At 47.7% G+C, this 20,350-nt stretch overlaps 1 protein-coding gene across 6 annotated transcripts in view; it reads left to right on the top strand.

Moving 5' to 3' along the window:
* Positions 1 to 20,350, top strand: part of LOC138491311 (outer mitochondrial transmembrane helix translocase-like) — a 444,827-nt gene that overhangs the window by 413,185 nt on the left and 11,292 nt on the right. For all 6 annotated transcript variants that reach the window (XM_069617755.1, XM_069617757.1, XM_069617760.1 and 3 more), the window contains one exon: positions 1,006 to 1,056. In XM_069617755.1, coding sequence (XP_069473856.1) covers positions 1,006 to 1,056 — 51 coding nt within the window. The remainder of the gene's footprint in view (positions 1 to 1,005; positions 1,057 to 20,350) is intronic.

Here is a 20,350-nt window from a genome sequence, read left to right as displayed (position 1 = left end):
TAGGTGTCACTTATACTCCTCTTTCCTACTTCCAAATTGATGAATCACCATCTACTATGTATAGTTTGTAGAAATGATTGAAGTGTTTTTGTAAAGGAAGTGAGGTTGCAGCTCTGCCCTCTGTGACCCTTAAAACAATCCACTCCGAAAAGCAGCAAGTGAATTGCCTCCGTATTGCATATCTCAGGAATACCCCTTTTATAGTTCTTAACTTCTGGCTGAATCACTGTTTATAGTCCAGCCTGCTCAGCTTACTCCCTTCCCCTGTTGTCCTGGGTTCCCAATATGTCCGAATCCCCAGTAGTGCCTGGGCTGTTGTAGGGACCAGTGAGACCAAGGGGATCTGTATAGATGGTGGGTCTTTTAGTTTTATTAATGCTAACGTCTTGTCCCATAATTGGAATTCCCAGTGATACTAAGTATGGGTGTTGGCCAGTATGTGGTCTTTTGCACCATAACAGTTCTTTCGGGGAAAAGTGTGGTCTCGCAGGTTGGAGTAGCATTGTGTCTAACTTAGATTCATCCGCTATCCAGCCAACTATCTACTGTAGCTGCCCTGCCATGTAGTACCGCTCGAAGCAGGGTACTCTAATGCTGCCTTCCTCAAATGGTCTTTACAATGAGGTTAAATCTGCATCTGCCGTTCCTGAACAAGAATTCCCTACTTAAGGAGTTGATCATTTTGAAGGCGGTTTTGGGAATGTTGTATGGTACATTTGAGAAATAATGTAGAAGCCTTGGGAGGGCAACCATTTTTAGCAGCGCAGCTCTGCCCATTAATGAAAGGGGTACTTTTGTCCAGCACTTCTGTTGTCTTAGGTATTGCTGGTTTGTCTCCTCCTGGGTTCTGTTGTTTCTTTGGCTCTTGCTGCTTAGGGCCTAGCTCTCAAACCTCCCTGTCATTGTTTAGAATAACCCTGGCGGGTCTGTATAAATCAAAGTACCACTTTCCTTTAAACCATGCTCACCGGAGTACCTCCTCAACCATTTCTATTCTATTCACAGACGCAGCTGCAGCGACACGAGATCCTGAAGCTGATTCTCACAGGAGAAAATGTGAGTATTATTGTTTTCTGTGGTATTTAAGAGACTTTCAGCAAGGTCACAGATGGGCCGCCTTCATTTCTCCTATAATTGTATGAGGAAGAGTAGAAAGCCAAGGTGGAATTTCATAAAGATTTTAAGAGGAAACGCTGAGATAAAGGAAGTCTTGGATCGAGACTTATTGGCCATTTCAAGGGTGATTTTTATATGGCTTGTCCCCTTGTTTAATAATGCACCTTTTGGTTTAGTTGGTTTCTATTAAAGAAACAGCATGCCAACCTCCTCTTCTGTTTGCCAGAAAAGTCAAATATGATTATGCTCTCTTGGGCAGTACAGGAAAATAAACAAATGGCGCTGGTGGTGTTCCTTGGGGTTAATAATGATAATACTTTGAAAATAAAAGTTGCTAAAATTGCCTCTTTACTGTATGCCAGGTAGATTGCCAAACATGCAGAGGTAACAAGTAAACCTGATAGTACACGATTTAAATTTCTTGTCTGAGAAGAAACGTCACACTGTGGGAAGTAGGCTACCTACCATCAGTGGGCACTGGTGTCTGGTAGGTTTTCTTGGGTGAGCAGCTTTTTTAGTAACACTAGGAAACAAATAATGAGTGAGTTTCCATAGTTGGGCATAACAACATAGCATAATATTGTATCCTTTCCGGGATCTGAATGATTGGGATAATGGGTTGGTGATTTCCAAAAGAGTGAAGAAACCTATTCACGAATGCAGTCGTAAATGAAGAAAATAGTCAGAAGAAATAATTAGTTGATATTTTTGTGTTTACTCTTTGCTGAAACCAAATCATATCCCTAACAACAGGATTCATAGTGAGCCTAACCATTCTTAAAGACTAGTCTACACATCTGAAAGATCACCAGCAACCACTGTGCTTGTACAAACAGGATTTGTGCACATTCCATTCCCGAGGTGCAAGGATAAAAAGGCTACATCTGTCACTACATTGGGGTGAAAGGGTTGTCCTTCGAGTTTTCTGTTCCTAAAATTGGGAGCCTTGAATTTTATAAGAGGAGCTGCTGAAAGGGAAGCCAGGTCTCGCGGTACGGGTGAATGTGTACATGCCCTGTTCCCAGTTGTGATGAATCTGATGATGTCATCACTCCTTTCCCAGAGGTAGCCTCTCCTCATGTGGAAGCAGAAGGCAGCCACTACCTGTCCCTGGTGGTGGCTATGCGGGAGGGGTGACCCTCAGAGGGATAGAGAGGCATCATCGGATGAGACATGGTATTCCGCCACTTTCCTTTTAGGGATATCCCCTCCATTTTGCTACAATATCCTTCAAAAGCTGCTGACGGAGCTCGTGAACATTTTACACGTAGTAAAACATTTACTGAGACGAGGACTGACATGAGAAAGCGTGTTAACCATAATGTACAGTCTAGTGTTGTGAAAAATGTGATTGGTCAAAGACATTTCCCCGTCTGGCGGTGCGAGTTTAAATCGGCTGCTGTGGAAAGATGCAGTAAGCTTCCTTTTCCAAGAGCCGACTTCGAAACCGACAGAAAATGCAGGTTGCAGTGCAGAGCTGGTGGCTTCCCAATCCAGGAGCGAACCCTAAAGGCAGATGAGTGGAGGCGGCGAGAGAGGGAGCCGACCCAAGCATTGCTGGTTGATCAGGAAGCAGAGGGGACAGAGAGCTGTGGCCGCAGAACTCTGCCAGCGAGAGTAGAGGTGCAGAAGCGAGCTCCTGACCGGCCTGTAGTGAAGCAGTGCCAGTTGGCATCACAATCATCTGCTGAAGGAGAAGGAAGTCGCGGCAGGAACTGGAAGCCAGGATGGGCTTCGTTCTGACACGAGGAGCGAGAAAGCTCGGTGCTGCTGACTGGGGAAAGCTGCTTGAGTCCAGCAAATACCAAGGTGAGTAGCAAAATACGTACGAGTGGAGTGAAATAACATATATATTGCCGGTGAGCCCAGAGGAGAGAATGGGGTGCCGATACTGAGGCAAAGAGACCCTGAAAGAGTAAATTGTTTGTCGAGAGTGGGGAAGAGAGTAATCCTCATTGGAATCAGTGTCATCTTCATAGTCACAGTACTTTGCCGTGAAGTAGCTTAGCGAAGACCCATACCCCCTTGCACTGATTGAGAAAGACACATGGGGCCTCATTATGAGTCTGGCGGTAGCCATGCAAGTAAAAATGGCATGGCTGCTGCCGGAGTAATTTTTTCATTGGACTCAATGGGGAGGATGGATGCACCGGCACTGTGTGCAACAGTCCCGGTGCATCCGTCAAGTTCTGCGAGCCGGTGCCTTTCCGGCTGCCAGGTCAGACCTGGTGGGCAGAAAGGCACCCGCTTGCAGAACTCGTAGTTTGCCGCTCCGGAAACAACGGTACCGGCAAGCTTACCGGTACCATTGTTTCTGGACTGGCAGACTTGTAATGAGGCCCATGGAAACCTAAAGTTCTCACAGGAGAGTATCCCAGGCTTACTGCAAACCTGTGATTTGCACCCATAAGGAACTGTACAAACAAACCTGGCACGAGAGTATACCAGGTGCTTTGCGAGTCTGGGACCGCACCCAAATTGTGTTTTGGAAAGAAAATCCCAAGGAAGACCCCATGCCCTTAGAATCAGAACTATATTGAGTGTGATAAAGAGCCTGAGGAAGGGAGTAATTTCCCCTGTAAGTGGACTGAGACGCTAAGAGGAGGGACTTATCCTCTTGGGCTATAAAGACCTTGGTTATTGTTTTGAACTTTTAATTTGCTGGAAAGAAACCTGGAGAAGGGCGTCACTCCCTGGAACTGTGGACATTATCCATTTGGAACTTTTGTTGGAGTTATACTGTTTGTTGAACTTGAACATTTGCGCACTTTCAAAGCCAAAGACAGTACCCTTAACACCTTAGAGTTTGTTTTTATAATGAGAGGTCTCGGATAGGATATTGGACACAGGACATTTTTGCTTTGGACATCTTGCCACCTCTGACAGACCATTGGTTTTGGTGGAGGTAGGGAAATGCCTCCTAGATTAGGGATAGTTAGGCATTTTCCAACACCTTTATTATTTAATAAATGTTTATGCCAACCACCATGAGTCCTCTGTGTCCATGTCTCATTCCTGGTTCCTCATACAAAGCACAGATATCCTTAGAGAATTATATATTTACAGGATAGGATATGCCAATACTTCATATGCCAGGTCTGTCACAGTACCCAATATTTATCTGCATAAAATCATTGATGTTCCCAATCAGAAAACTGAATAGAAACACTGGTTGCAACCACACTTGGATACGAAACTGCATCTGAATGGGTACATAGCAGAATTCTTTAATGTATGCTGAAATGTTCCAGTCCATGTTACAAGTTTACAAAGAATGTAGAGAGGCTGTCAGATTAAAGCCAGATATGATACATGTACAAAGAGTGGTTATACACAAAAGGAGAAGATCCCATCAAGGAATGTATGACATAGCACCCAATTTCTTTGTACATGGACACCAAGATCCTGACTCAACTAGCAGCAAATAGATTGATGACAGCGATTTTGAAGCTGATTGCACCTGACCAGTGAGTAGGGTGACCAGATTTTCAAAATAAAAAACCGGGACAGGCCACCGACAGAAGTAGGACTACAATTTAATTGTGGTCACCAACACAGAAGTATGACTACAAATCGGTAGCCACTATAAATGCAAAAGAGGGACTACAAACATAGGACTTATGACAGTGACCAACATGAATGAGTTTGGGGGCAGCTGCGACAGATTATTTTTTATCAAATGCTGCATTAATGTACTGTGAAACCACTATGTGGCACTGTTTTGTGTTTTTAGAGTGAATTCTTGGGGATCCACCTGTACAGGTAGAGCACTGCAGTGGACAGGGGTTATTGTCAACCCAAAAATATTTCAATGTGAAATTAAAACAAGCCTTTTCACAATAAATACTGATTGACTGTACGCACACATTATTAGGGACTGCTGACCCGCCTTGCATAATTGAATGGCACAGAAGTAAAGCACCCCACAGGCGTATGGCAACCTTTATTGTGTGGAATTATTTCACCTGACAAGGTTTTTGGTGATTAAAAGAACAATGCCTTTATTGCAAAGAATGGAAAAAAAGCTGTGAAGATTAAATGCAAGAGGTAATTGCTGTACATGTTTTATTTCCACTCAGGGTACTTTGCTGATGAATGAATTCTGTGTAGCACCATTTTGTCCTTCTGTAGTCTACCATGGAACTCAGACCAGCCCAGGCTGAAATTTATCCTAGTAACCAACAGGGATTTCAAAGTGTCAATGTCCATTCGGTTTCTTTCATCTGTTCGTGTATTGTTCATTATGGAAAAGATTCTTTCCACTGGTGCATTTGTGCCGTGAAAACACAAAGCAAACTGAACCATTATGCTCAATGTTTTCATTGTAATGTTCTGCTTTGAAAAATAGTTGAAATCCTCCACCCACGGTTCATCTGCAGACTTTTTCTGCTCATTCCACTGCCAGTCTGCAAGCTGTGTAATTCCAAACACAGCTCAGCTCATTAAAAAGCTCTGTATCATCCAGTTTAAGTCTTCCCGATGCAGACTGCACAAATTGTAGGGAGCCCTCTACATCTTCCCATTTTAGGATGACCCAGGAAAAAAAATTTCAATTCTGAGAAATGTGCCCCCCCATTCTTCAGGGTAATTCACACAGCAGTCATAAAATAAATAAACATATTAATTGAATTGGGCTTACATTAGTTGCCCTTGTTCACAGAGGGCGTTTAGGAGGCCTTTCACTTTATTGCTCAAAAATATGCATCTAAAACCTTAATCGTATCATTAAAAATGATGAGCTGGTTCTGCAGAATACAGAGCCACGCCTCACAAATAGCGTTCTCCAAAAACTTGATCATTGCTCTAGGGGCTTTTTCTTGTGAGAAAAAGTAACACTTCAGGGCTGGATACATTTTGAGCACCTTGTCAAGAGCTGGCAATAGGGACAGCCAGCGTGTGTTAATGTTAGCAAGGGGGCTCTGATATTTTATCTCCACAATTTCACAACATTCCTTCAATTGTTCTGTTCTAACATGATGTGGAAGTATGTATACATTTTTAATATGAAGAACTCTATGTCGAAGGGGAGCCCACCAGCGGCAGTTTTCACTGCATTATGCACAATGTGTGCTGCACACCCCACACCAATTAGTTTATTTTCAGGGATTGCCTCCTTCAACTACCAATAAACATTGTTTTTCCCAGCTCTTGCTTTCCCACCAAAGTTTGTGTTATCCGCACAAAAGACAATTACCGTTTCCCTTAAATTATTTTTCTCCAGGGCTTGAAGCAGTTCCCCAGATATTATTAATGAGGTTTCCCCAGGGACTGAGGAACTCTAAAATCTTAACTTTCGCCCCCCAAGGTCCTGGAAATATCGTAATACAATTGGGATGAGCTTCACCTCTTTTCTGTTCGAAGCATCAACCGAAACTGATAGACCGGTAACGTTACTCAAATCACGCTTGAGATACTCCATAGCTAAAGGTGCCAGCACTTTGGATATTAATGCTTCTGCTTTTGTGCAGGCACAGGTAAACTTTTCATCATACAATTTCCTAATCAATGAGGATTTGCAGTCGATTGATCTAAAGCTGTGGTTGTGCTTTGCGAGGTGATAAGCAAAAGTACCCTCAGCAGCAGCCCTACTGAAATCTGTGTCCCCAAGAACAGCCTTCCCAAAAAACTGTGTGATATTGCTGCTGCTGACTGCAGATAACAAAAATGTGTGCTTCTTGGTTTGCATCATGGCTAATAGAAAAAGAGCATTTGCAGTGCTTGCAATACACTACACTGTCACTCCTTGCAACCTTACTGGGGAAAGGCAATGACATTTGCATCTCCTCAGTGGTGGTACATCTTCTCTTGGGCATCTTTGGTAGCTACCTAGCTAGTATTTCTAGATAAAGCTTAAAGAAAAAAGTTATCAGTCATCTTGATATGGTGAGCTTCGTTTCATGCAACAACAGAAATAAGTATTTTGATGACTGAACTACGGTTGTAATGGTATACCTGAATGATCATTAAATCCCAAAATTTGTTCTTGACTTATACAGGTGCAACAAAGGGCACAGCATTGGCATTTGCCAAAAAACTGGGCAGGCATTTACAGGCAAGCATAAAGCCTACACAGGTCCTCTTCCTTGAGACAGCAATACAGTATCGCCTCCCACCCTAGCACTATCCCTTCTGCCTGACCGACTCTTCTCCCCCCAAACCCGCCCCTGTGCACTTTATTTCACTTGCACGATCCAAATGATACATTGCCTAGTAGAACCATTAATGTGTTTTTCATCCATGCCCCCCCCCCTTTATTTTTGTCTTCTGTCACCTTGAAACACCATATGTTGTATAGGCGCTTTAGAAATGAGCAATAAATACACACATAAAATTGTTTTAAAAATACTCTGCTCCAAAGTCAATGTCTATCACAGTGGATTGGCTTTCACAACCACCATTGCCAAGTAACAAACAACCACAAATTCCCCATTTGAACAATGCGGTCTAGTATCGAGATAATCAAATTCGCATTACATTTCAAAGCATAATTAATACCCCATTTATAACTACAGGGCATTGGGAAGAACAGGACTGCCCTGGGTAAAGTTAAGCTCAAAAGAAAAAAAATGACTTTTGCTTGAAGAATATTAGGTTTGTACTAAAAACTCTTTAAGGCAACTGCTCCTGTGAAATCACACAATCAGTATCACATTTAATTTCCTTACCTGTTGGGTTTTGCAGGATGATGTGGGCGTGCTCCAGCAGAGATGAGGGCCACAAACAAGCTGGATGCACTGCATCAGGCAGGGAGCAAGTCCAAGAGGATCGACTGATTGTGCAGCTGGTGGAGTGAAGACTCCAAGAGACGGATGCACTGCAGGCAGGGCCAGGGAGCAGGTCCACGAGGATAATGCTTCGCTGTGTGCTCAGCTGGTGGAAATGGAATCCAGAGTCCAGACTCCATGTCAGGTCGCGTCAGCGCAGGCAGTCACAAAGGAAAAAGAAAGCTGCTAGAAAGTCGCAGCCACGGAGGAAAAAGAATGCTACGAGACAAATAGCAGATTTTAAGTGGTGGTCCCATAACTTCCCCAATCACGTCGAGCTTCCTGCAACATCACAAGCTGATGTTGCAGGAAGTCTCCAGGTGCTAGAGGTCCTCTGTTTCCAACTTGGGTGGGGGGAGCAGGTAAAATGAAAGTATGAGCAGTGTTGGAGTGATGTCGGCCGAAAATTCCGACACCAGACACTCGCCCACCCAAACCCGGGACGGGGTTTGATAAAAAAAAAAAAAATCTGGGACAGGGGTTGATTTCCCCAGACTGTCCTGGGAAAACCGGGACGACTGGTCACCTTACCAGTGAGGGCTCATGCCACAAAGGACAATGTGGCATAACTTAAGGCTGCAAAATATCATGACTTAAGTGGATAGTTTAGGGGGTCCTTTAGCCATCATCTGCCTGAATGTCAAGAAAGCCTATGACCCTGTGAAATGGCAGAGTGCATTCTTGCTGATGGAGAAGATGAACAGCCGGTCTGAATTCTGGGCATGTGTGCAACTGCAAGAAAGAAAAATGTTCCTTGAAACTAATCAAGGAAATACCAAGGCACTCTTATGGGTAAAGCTCCGTATATGTCAAAATGATGTTCTATATGTCATTAAATAAATCATCAAAATACCATTACAGGGGTATTTCTGAAAAAATGTTTTCAAATGCAAATGCATTTTCAAAAAGCCTCATTAATAGAAACAATACAAATGTTCTGTATAATTAAAAACAAAAGAATTAAGCAATTACATAAAAATAAAAAAAATTACATGGGTTAATGTACACCTTGTTACATTTGTCTACACACAAATATCCCATCAAAGGGAATATTAAAGCAAATGTTCAAACACATTGATTATACAAAGAATTAATATCGTTGTATGTGACTGGATTGCGTTCCCAAAGGACTAATCCCATAGCTTGAATCAAAAGATATTCTGTGACAAGTCAGGATTTCTGTTCTCACTATGCGTTTCGGGATTTGCTCCCTTTTTCAGGTGACTAAAACTCACTCTGTTCCTGTAATTCAAATTATAAATGTAATTTAAAATAGAACCTTTCTCTGAATATCAAATAGAATACATATTGTAATATTCTAAAGCGTCTATTGGGGGAACACGAACCTTCTTGTATATTGGTTGTATGTACAACAACAAATTAAATGACCGTTGCAACTGTTGAGCCTCAACTATCGATTAACTATTGAAAAAAAAGAGATCTACAATGTAGAAAAGCTAAATGTCATTGGAGTCACAAATTCATGCAGAATTGTCATGGTAATTCACTGAATGGATTGCAGTTCCCAATACAAATTCAATTGGTGGAAACTAAAATGTCAAAATTTCGGCGCAAGCGTGCGAAAACGTGCGATTCGCAGTGCAAGTGCGAAAATCGCAGGGAAACCAGCGCACATCGATTCATGGAAGTCCGTGCGCGAGAAAAATATTGGATGTGCGCTGAAAGTGCGCGGCGCACGCCGGCGGCTCAGGTCATCTAACAGCAAAATCGCACATAGCGCGGCGCACATAACAAAAGTAGGCGGAACCCGGGGCGTGACACGCGGAATGGGGAACTAGTGAAAATATGGGCGTCACGGGGGAAGTCCAGGAGGCAAGTGCGCGGAACGCCCACACGCTCGCCTACAACACGTATTCATGGAATGGAATAGGGTAAACGAGCGCACGGGCAAAGACGCGCACAGGCCCATACACGTCCGCCACACGAAAGCAGGCGGTAGCGTCCCTGCGCATGAAAAAAATGTGCGCCAAAATGTGTGCTAACAAAAAGCACGTATACACAGCTCTGATGAAAGTCCCATACTGTGGCCCTCTAGGACAAATGACGTGCAAAGGGGTACGTGACAAACACGGACACCCGCTGTGTGAATAATAGCGTGTGCGTGTATTTCGTGGGTGTGCGGGAAGTTTCACACGTGATTGGCCTGGGTACGTGTATTTCAGGGGTGCGCGAGAAGTTTCACACGCGATTGCCTGGGTATGTGTATTTCAGGGGTGCACGAGAAGTTTTACACGCGATTGGCCTGGGTATGTGTATTTCGGGGTGTGCGAGAAGTTTTACACGCGATTGGCCTGGGTACGTGTATTTCAGGGGTGCGCAAGAAGTTTTACATGCGATTGGCCTGGGGGAGCGGGTACGTGTATTTCAGGGGCTCGTGGGTGGTTTTACATGTGATCGGCCTGGGGGAGCAGGGTACCACTCACCGTCTGCCTTGCGTGTAGAACAGCGCGTAGCCAACACCCACCCGCTGTGAAGTAATAGCGTGTGAACCCCAACGCCTGCAAAACACACGCACCGCACCCCACGAAAAGCACGTACAGAGCAATGGAAATCCACGTGGGATCTTCAAGCCCTGCCAGGGCAACGCCCGTGCGCGATACGTCAAAGACGCGCTTACGTGCTAAGGGCCTTTGGTCCAATGGAATCGCGTATGCATGCTGGTGCGGTTACGCGCTAAGGGCCTTTCCTCGAATTACACGCTGACGTGCAGAATTTTCACGTGCCAAATCACTCCGTATCAAGCTGGCCACGCGTAAGCACATGGAAGACCACGCTCCTGCCCAAAAGGCCGAATTACTGCCCCCCAGAGCCCCGAGCAGCCTCCCACGAGCCGCCGCCTGCTGCTGCCTGCCTGTTGCCACCATGCCCTGCCATTTGGTGCCTGCACATCTGCCATCTGCAGGGGTGCAGGTGCTATGTCCACCCCTGCTGGAACAGAAGACTCCCGACTGGGATACCATCGCTCCACAGCCCAGACCCAGTTGCCCACCCACGCCTGCCTCGGGGGTCGCCATGTCGGGGCAAACACCATCCGAGAACACTGGCGACCCCCAGGCAGAGGGCCACCAGCTTCAGTCAGAAGGAAGTTGGTGTCCTGGTGGAGCTTGTCCTGGGGCATTATGATGCTCTCTTCGGATCATCACGCGCTGACAAGGAAGGACGGGACAGGATCTGGGACGACTTTGTGATTGCCATCAACGCGGAGGGGGTGGCAACCCGCAACATCAAGCAAATCAAGAAGCGCTGGGAGGACTTGAGGTCCAGGACCCTCATGAAGGCCCGGCGCCTCGTGGAAGGGGGCCGGGGCAGCATGAGTACCATCCAGATGAGGGTCCTGGAACGCGTACGCCCAGCGCTCCATGCCCATATCCTTGAGAGGCAGACCCGTCTGGAGTCGAGCGGTAAGTGGCGAAGCATTGCTCTGTGAGACAGGGCATGTTGCAGTGTGCTGGTTGTCTGATACTTGCCTGTATGTGTGACATAGGCCATGTACGCATGTGTGTGTGCAGGGACATCATGGTCATGCATGTAAGACCAGTAATGTGTGAAGCGCACGGTTGGTGTATGTGTTTAAATGCAACATGGGGAGCCCTATGCGGAATGGACACATGAGAACATGCCAGTCTCTGTTCCTGGACATGGGTCGGGGTGAGGGATGGGTGCCGATGCCATGTACATGTATGGTGTCCATGTCTGTGTGTCTGACCTGCGTGTCTGTGACTTGTGAATGCCATGGATGCATGACACATGTCTGTGACAATGTTCAGAATCACTGATGCAGCCTAGTTATCCTTGCATCCACTGTGTCTGGGGTGTACGAGTCCAGATGGATGAAAGTACGGTGAAGTGTGTGCATGTGATAGGCATGACCCATGATGCATGTGAGTTCCAAAACAACATTGTATGTTTCAAGTGTCCCTAGGACATGTTTGCTAATGTCCATAGCATGTGCCATGCCTGTTACTGCATGTGTTTTGCCTGCACTGACCCATGTGTTGTGGAGGGACATGATGGAAGTGATCTTTGACAGTGCCACTCATCTGCTATTGCTTCCTGTCTAGGGGACCATTGTACAGTACCCTGATGCTTGTGTTCTATGTCTCCCTCTACATAGCGCAAAGTGAAGAAGAGGGCGGAGACGGCGCTGTGGAGCAAAGCGGCGGGGATGCCCCCACAGCTGCAGCGGAAGGGGTGGGTGAGCCCCCACAGGGGCTTGCAACGGCGGAAGACGGGGTGGAGCCATCCAGGTTGGTGGTTTCCACAGAGGAGGAGGCCGCTACTGAGCCGCACATGGGGCCTGGTGGGGGCCTCCCTGCTGGTGCAAGTGGTGCAGTCCAGGGGCAGGGGCAGGAGGCAGCACAGGTCGCCGTGGAGGGGCCTGTGCATGTCACTGTCCCTGACACTGTGACTGCACCACCATGCACCAGCAGGGATGCCCCATCCCAGGCCCGTCCGCAGGTAAGGGGGATGTCCATGTCATCTGACTCCCCTCAACCTGCGGACGAGGGGACCCCTGGCCGTATGGAGAAGGTCCTGATCGGTTTCGCGTTGCACACGGGTGTCATTCGTGATGACGTGCGTGCTTCCCGGGGGGAGCACGCACGTCATCACGAAGAGCACCGTGCCAACGTGGCCCAGTTGGGAGCGGCCGTGGTCGGGGGTTTCGTACATGTGTCGGCCACTCTGGCGACCCTCTCCTCCTCTGTGGAGGCTATGCGCCAGTCGTTCTCCATGCCGTCTTCCGGCCCAGATGACACTAGGGCCCCATGTGGACCTGCCCCGACCAACGCAGCCAACTCGGTGGGGATCCCATCCCTGCCACAGTCGGGAGTCGGAGGTCCAGCAGGGGTGGGCACACCAGCAACTGGACCCCAGCAGATGGAGGATGTGACGGCATCATTGGGCATCATCGGTGGATTCCATCAGCCTGGATGCCGTTGTGCTGGCACAGGCAGTTGCATCGGAGGCAGCGGCAGGCTCGACATGGGAGGCATCATGGCTCGGGGCCATCAACATCAGGGGGGCAGGCATCGGCCGAAGGGCAGGAGAACCCTGGAATGGGAGTGTCTTCCGTGTGGGAGCGGTTGGGCCAGCAGATAGGTGTGGAGCGGCAGCGGGCAGAGGAGGAACGGCACACAATGGTCAGGGCGGAGAACTCCATGCGGAGGGCGCTGAGGCGGGCTTAGTGCCTCCAGAGTATTCGCAGGGAGTTGGAGCTGGACACTGCATTATCCCTGCGAGACCTCGGGGCCAGGGAACATGCCCGCCTCCAAGCCATTGAACAGGAGTTCGATGATGCCCTGGCCCATGACATCAACCAGTGAGCCGTCGGACTAGCCCACTGCCCTTGTAAATAGTTATGTAGTTAGTGTTAGGTTTCCTTTGCTTTTTTATTTATTTTGGACCTTTTGGACAATGGACCACATTTTTGTATATAGTCTTTTTTATTAGGTAGTATTTTTAGATAGCTTTCATTTCTTCAGTTGGGATTATGGACCCTGGATTGTTTATCTGTATATAGTTGACTGTTGGATTATAGTTTTTTTTTTGGGTTTACCCATGGAGCAATGGTTTTCGGTTTTGTTTTTCCCTTGGATTTACTTTTTTGGACTGTGACTTTGGACACCTTTCCTTTGGATTATGATTTGTGGTTTTTCATTTTTTTACGGACATGCTGCTTTTGGTTTTTAATTCCCATTGTCGTTTGTTTATTTTTAATTCCATTTATGTTGCTTTTAATACATCTTTTTCATCAAACTTCAATGTGTAGTATCATCTCATTGGTTTCATGCATATCATGATATGGGTTTTGTCATTCACTTACACCCATTGTGTGTATGTGAGGGACACGTGTTCATTTACATACTTGCCATTGGGGTTGTATCATGTAATTGGCATTTCTAAGTGGGTGGATGCAATACTTGGGTGGGTGTTTGGCATGTGGAGGCTGCCCATAAGGGCCAGGGATCTAGATTGTGATGACGTGTTGGCTGGGGGACATGTGTCAGGGCCTGCGGGCAGGTGCGCCACACTGCTGGGGGATGGGGGTGCAGGGGGACATGAGTGGGGGGCCTGCTGGCAGGTGCCCCACACTGCTGGGGGGTGGGGGTGCAAGGGGACATGAGTTAGTGATCAGTAGTGCAAGGAGACATGTGCCTTTGCATGGGGGCATGCCCATGTTGGGTGGGCTGCCTGCGGGACATGACCAGGGGTGCAGGGTAGTCCCCTGTGGTGTGGGCTGCCTGCAGGGGCCGTGGAGGGTTTTGTAACGCTCACCTGACTCCCACGGAGGCGGTGGCCTGGTTCGCGCTGCTGTGACCTCTTCTAAGGTGATGCACAGGGTTCGGAAGACGGACTGGACCGGGCCCCCAAATCTGGCTTGTCTGGCTCGCAGAAGTATCCTTCTGTAGGCGAAAATAGGGGATTAACTGTCTGCGGGGTAATGCAATCAGCCTCCCACTTTCCCCTCTCACCCTCCTCGAAACCCCTTCTGTGATTCCTCGTAGCGTCTCACCTTAGGGTCTGGAAGGACGAGCTCTCCATCCTGCTTCTGATGCAGGGGCGCGTTGGTATCCAGTTACTTCACTGGATTTTCGGATTGGTGAGAACCAAACTTGCTTGGCTTCCAGGTAAGTTTTTTGATAAGGTTCCCCTTGTGTCCATGCATTAATGTACTAATGCTAGTGTCTTTTTCCCCATAGGGGCCGGGTACGGAATGCCGGGGAACAGGCACCGACCCGAGATGAGAGGTGAAATCCTTGTAGAAATCAGGTAAGTCTTTAATGAGCGTTTTTTGGTAATGTCTTTTCATTCGCTCATTAACGCTGATGTCTCTTTTTCCCCTTAGGGGCCGGGGTCCGGAAATGCCAGGATGCGGCGCGGATCCGAAATGAAGAGGGAATGAATCAACAGGTAAGTCTTAACATGGAGATTTAGCTTTCCTTATTCCCTTCTCTCTCACCTTTTGTTCTGGTCTTTTTCTCCCTAGGCGCTGGGGCATGACTGCGAATCCGGATGATCGCTGCTGAACATGGAGGCGCCCAGTAAAGGTGAGTGGAATGCTGCGCTGCAGCGATCGACGCAATGAGCTTTTAAATAAAAGTCTTCCTTTTCAGGATTGTCGGCGAGGTGTCTCCGGGATGCGGATTTAGCAGGTAAGGACTTTTCCTTCTTCTGTTCTCTTCTTCTCTTCCTTTGCAGGTGATCCAGGATGCTGGCAGGTGTGGCAGAAGTCAGGATGCAGGAGCAGACACGGTGAGCGTCCAGCTGCTAGATGCAGAACAACGCGAAGCACGTGTGGCTGTTCGGGTGGGGTTTAAATAGCCTTGGAAGAAGTTCCAGGTATGTATGCTTCCCCGACCACGCCCGGATGGTAGATTAGTCCCACAGGTAAAATAGTTCCTTTCAGGCCTCAAGGAGGCCGGGATCCTGCAGCATGGTCTGCATCAGGTAAGTGCACCCAAGCACATCCATAATGAGCCTGGCGCCATAGGCGCCAGGACACTGTCCAAAGGGCCCCTATATGGTGTTGCTGGGTCCTTCTTTGGGGACTGGATGTCCGCTTTCGGGGACGTACCCTGCTGAAATCGCGTGTGAAACTTCCTGCGCACCCCAGTAATACACGTACCCTGCTGAAATCGCGTGTGAAACTTGCCGCGCACCCCTGAAATACATGTACCCTGCTGAAATTGCGTGTGAAACTTCCCGCGCACCCCAGTAATACACGTACCCTGCTGAAATCACGTGTGAAACTTCCCGCGCACCCCAGTAATACACGTACCCCACTCGCACAGGGCCAGTCGCGTGTGAAACTTCCCGCGATCCCCAGTGATACACGTTCCCCGCTTGCCGTGCTGGTACAGGGTTAGCGCAGCCCTTTGCGCTGGATTGGGGATTTTGATGGCTTTTCCGTGTGCGGGGGGCATTCTTGGGGGCGTAACTGGCGCTGCTGCAGGGTCCCTGCGCCACTGTGCGCCACGGCTGGTTTTGGTAGCTGGAATCCATGAATACACTGTGCGCGGAAATGGATTTTAACGCATGCGGCTGGCCAGTCTATCGCACGGGAACACTGTGCGCCAGCCACGTGCGCCACTTTTGTGCGAAATTCCATGAATTACCCCGTATATATGATTCTGCCACACATATATAAAGTATAGTGGTTGAGATAATTAGACTGCTATAATTTCTACTCCCTTAATGAATGGTATTGCAGGTACATGAGATATAATCTAACATGGCACTGACTGCTAACACGTTCCTGAAAAGAGGTCAGGATATTAAAGTTGGGTAAAACTTAACTAGCTAACTAGGCGTCAATCAAAAATGTGTGGGCCCTAGCAGTCTTTTCATACCACATACTGTTCGTTGAGAAAGGCGGGTGCGTGACAGAAAGCGGCCATCAAGCAGCCTCCCATCCTGAGACACCCTTTCAATATGTTCCTCTAATCACGTGATCGGCAACCGCACAGCGCGTTGTCCCAAACACATGGTCTCAAATCAATAACAAGATATAGGCAAGTAGTGAATGAGGCAGCCATCTAGGAGTGGCTAACTACACTACTAAATACATTAACTGAAGAGCTTGTATTAGATTTGATATTCATTAAAATGCACTTTCCAACACAAACTCAGAGCCTCAATTTGGTATCGCCATTATAACAATTCTTCAGCTATTCAAAAAAGCTGTTGGGGAACATGCTTGCCCATAACGTGTAACAGGGAAAGAAAGTGAAACAAACTTAATTGGAATCGGCCATCTTCAAGTACACAGTCCATTTCATGAATTCCTTGACATCAATACATGACATTTAGTAATACTCTGCAACCCCTAAATCCTGAGCTCCTGAGCTCTAATTCAAATTATGGATAAGATGTCACTATTTATCAACATCACAAACTAGATCAGGGCAACTCATATAATATTATGATATGATATAATTTTCCAACCCGGTATATAAAAGCGGCCAAAAACAGCGGCTTAACAGAGTGAATTGACTTAATGACTGAGCAAAATGCTCTTGTCCAAATACAAGTCCACCTAATCACCTTGGTCCTGTAATGACTTGGTCTTCTGTGTAGTCGAGTGAGTTCCCTAGACAGGGAATTCCAGTCCCCTGCACACTATCTTGGGCTAATCGCCAAAGGTTTTGATATTCCTATTCAAATGTAAATGTGAGTATTTTAGATAGATATGGTAAATCATCTTTGGAAATAATTTTAAATACTTTGTACAAATCAATGTTATGAAATGAATATAAGTAATTTATTAATAAAGTGTTAATAACAAATCATAAAAGGGAAGTGTCCCAATGTGTTTCAAGAGGATCTCTCTTCATCAAGGGAATTTTTCTTATGATATCTCTACACACAATTAAAAAAACATTACTGTCAAGTATCATATTTTCAATTGCAGATTCATTCATAATAATGTTCAACACGAAGATAAACTTCTCACGACCAATACCTCTAATGTCCGGAAGTCATCCGGAATAGCCAGTTTGCTTTGCTTTTCACATGACTTATGTGCACTACTCTGGTGATCAAAAAATAATCCCAATTACTGGAATGAACCTTTTATGGTTTGATCCAAATGTATTTAAGTAATTGCGTATACGATCTCACCTGCCTTGTGAATGGGCTGGGCCTCCTAATACCTTAGTTTGTCCAACTGCCTCTCTTGTTGTTCTTTAAAAAAGGATTCATACTATTTATTTTTTTAAAATTTCAATTATTATTGAATTTTATGAGGATCAAAATGCACATATCAAACTGTGGATCCGTAACCCAGATCGACATATGTTTAACAGAATACAAAGAGAACAAACTATGTGAGTGCGTCCATTGGCATCCTCACCCCCTCCATCCCCTTCCACGCCCCCCCATCTCAGTTTAACAAAAGAATGGCTTTCATATGTTCCCCCGTTTTTCGTTAGACCTCTGGGGGAATGCTTAGTTTTCTGAGCGGGTTTCAGTTCTAGCATGTGTATGCTAGTCTCACAGTTGGGAAAGGCGAAGCTTTGTGGCTCCCCCTTGCTGTCCTGTAGGGCAGGTATCCCCTGGCCTATTGGAAGTATTTTTCACAGAAATCAACCCTTACCATTTCGACAGATCCCATGTCTCTGTGAATAGCAACGGCTAAAAGTTCTGTCCGGTATATGTTCCGAGCCGTATTGACCCATTCGTTCTTTCTCTGGGGAAGTTATCTTTTCCAGTGTGCTGCCAAACAAGCTCACCCATCAAGGAGCAAGCTGTGAATCATTTTTGGTAACTCTTATGTATTCTCTATGTATTCTCCTTCCTGCTCTTGCAGACCAAATAGTATCAGCATCAGTGTTTTCCCTCTCGTGACCCCGTCTAGGTCTTTAATCCAGCTAAGGACCTCGTCCCAGTAGGACTGGATCACCCTGCATCCCCACCACATATGCCAGTAGTCGGCTCTCGATCCACGCTCATGCCAACACATGGGGCTTGTACTTTGAAACATCTTGGAAAGCCTGACCGGGTCATATTGTCACCTGTGAAGGTGTTTGATAGCATGCAATTTGTACTGGCAGGAAATGGATGTCTGAGAGGCCCCCCGACACACCCTCTGCCATGTCCGAGGGGAGAGTTCTCTCCCCAGATCTCCTTCCCAGCGCTGCCTCAACTTGTCTGAGGATCCCCTTTTCGTCTCAACTAGGGCCTTGTATAGTGCACCAATTAATCCCCTGGACCCTGACAGAGTATTTATAATCTTCTGGAAGGGTCTGAGTTCCCTCTGTAATTTCTCTTTCCAAGCTTCCCTCATCATCACCCCCTTCAGCTGTAGGTATGAGAAGGAGAGGGAGCCCGGTAGCAGTGCCTCTTCCGACTCCTGTATTGTAATAAAGAAGTGGTCCTGCCCTTTCCAGGCCTGCTTCAGACTCAGTGTTACGTTTGAGACCCTGGGTTTCTTCCCCTCTTGGTCGCTTTGAAATAGGAGTTGAGGATCTGTATGGGGAGCATCTGGAACAGATAGAGAATCTTGGTAAGAACAACCATTATATTCACGTTCAGAGACAGTCCGCTTGTTCCATTTCCCGAGGTCTTTCTCCACTCCAATCATTAGGGTAGGGAAGTTTGCCTCATATAGGCCAATCAGTTCTCTTGTGACATTGATGCCCAGATAGCGCAATGTCCCCAGGCTAACCTTCATACCCAGAAACCTTTTAAAAACCCTCTTAGAGGGGATTGGGTCCTCCGACGTATTCCATATCTTTGACAGTAATCACCACAGCTGTGCTGCTTCGGAACATTTTCGGCATCTGCGTCCTACGTCGATGCGCCGCCCTCGAGGACCTCCTCCGACGGCCGACGTCACCCGATGTGATAAGTAGGACGCACGACGCCTGTAGCCTCAGTTCCGTTTTTTCCGCGAACGTGTTCGCTTCGTGAATCTCGGTACACCTCGTCTCTTTGGAGTTTCTGTTGTAATCTTCTCGGTTTTTTTAACCCGTTTGGTTTTGTGAAAAAGCCTGTTCGTGACGATGTCTTCCTCGTCTTCAAACCCGCGTCCGGGCTTCAAAAAATGCGGGGACTGTGGGTCTAAGATGTCGGTAACAGACTTGCATGACGCCTGCCTCTGGTGCCTCGGGGAGGCCCACGACACGGACTGTCAGTCGCTCACGGCCAAGGCCTTGCGGGAGCGCCAGAAGTTGTTGTCGGTAGGTCGGGTGTCTAAGCCCCGGAAGTCGAGGTCTGCGGGGCTTCCGACGGATAAATCTAGAGGCGACTCTCCACGTCGTCGGAGGTCCAGTGGGTCTCCTTCCAGGAGTCAGTCTCGCCACTCCTCTGCCTCTTCGAGGCATTCTCGGAAGCGCCGGCATCGGTCACCTTCCCCGTCCTTTTCCGAGGACTCCACCCGTCGGCGGGTCACTTATCCCACCATGCAAGCGACACCGGAGGAATGGGCTTCCTTGGGGAAGAAGTTAGCGATTCTCGAATCGCAGGGCACCGGTCCGTCCGCGCCTCCGAGTGGGGTCGGTCGTGATCGGTCGAGAGACACCGCTCGCACGCCTTCGGGCTCGGGTGGTCGGCAAGGTTCGCGGGAGAGGGCCCGCTCCGACAAGGGTAGCGGTTCTCGCCATGCCCGTTCCAGGTCCCGGTCCTCGACGCGCTCAAGACCGCGTGATCCTGTGCAGTATTCGAGGAAGACGTGGCGCCGAGGTCGTCGATGGCCTCTCTCGAGGCTCCGCCTCCGAGGGGGTCATCGAAGGACACGCTCGGAGCTCTGGCTTCGAGGCCTGTGTCGATGCCGTCGATGCTGGCGGCGCTGTGGCTGACGTCAACGCCGATTCTCTCGATGCCGGCACCGATTCGTGCGGCGCCCTTGACGCCTTTCGAGGCGGTGGTGTCGGAGGGGCCCCGTGGCACGGGGGAAGCCCCTAGAAAGGCTCTGGCTAAGGTCAGGCATAGCTTTGGTCCCCAGGTGC

This window comes from Ambystoma mexicanum, chromosome 10 (assembly GCF_040938575.1).
Source record: "Ambystoma mexicanum isolate Mex_15411 chromosome 10, UKY_AmexF1_1, whole genome shotgun sequence".
Classification (NCBI taxonomy): Eukaryota; Metazoa; Chordata; class Amphibia; order Caudata; family Ambystomatidae; genus Ambystoma; species Ambystoma mexicanum.
This window is presented reverse-complemented; position numbering and strand designations above follow the sequence as displayed.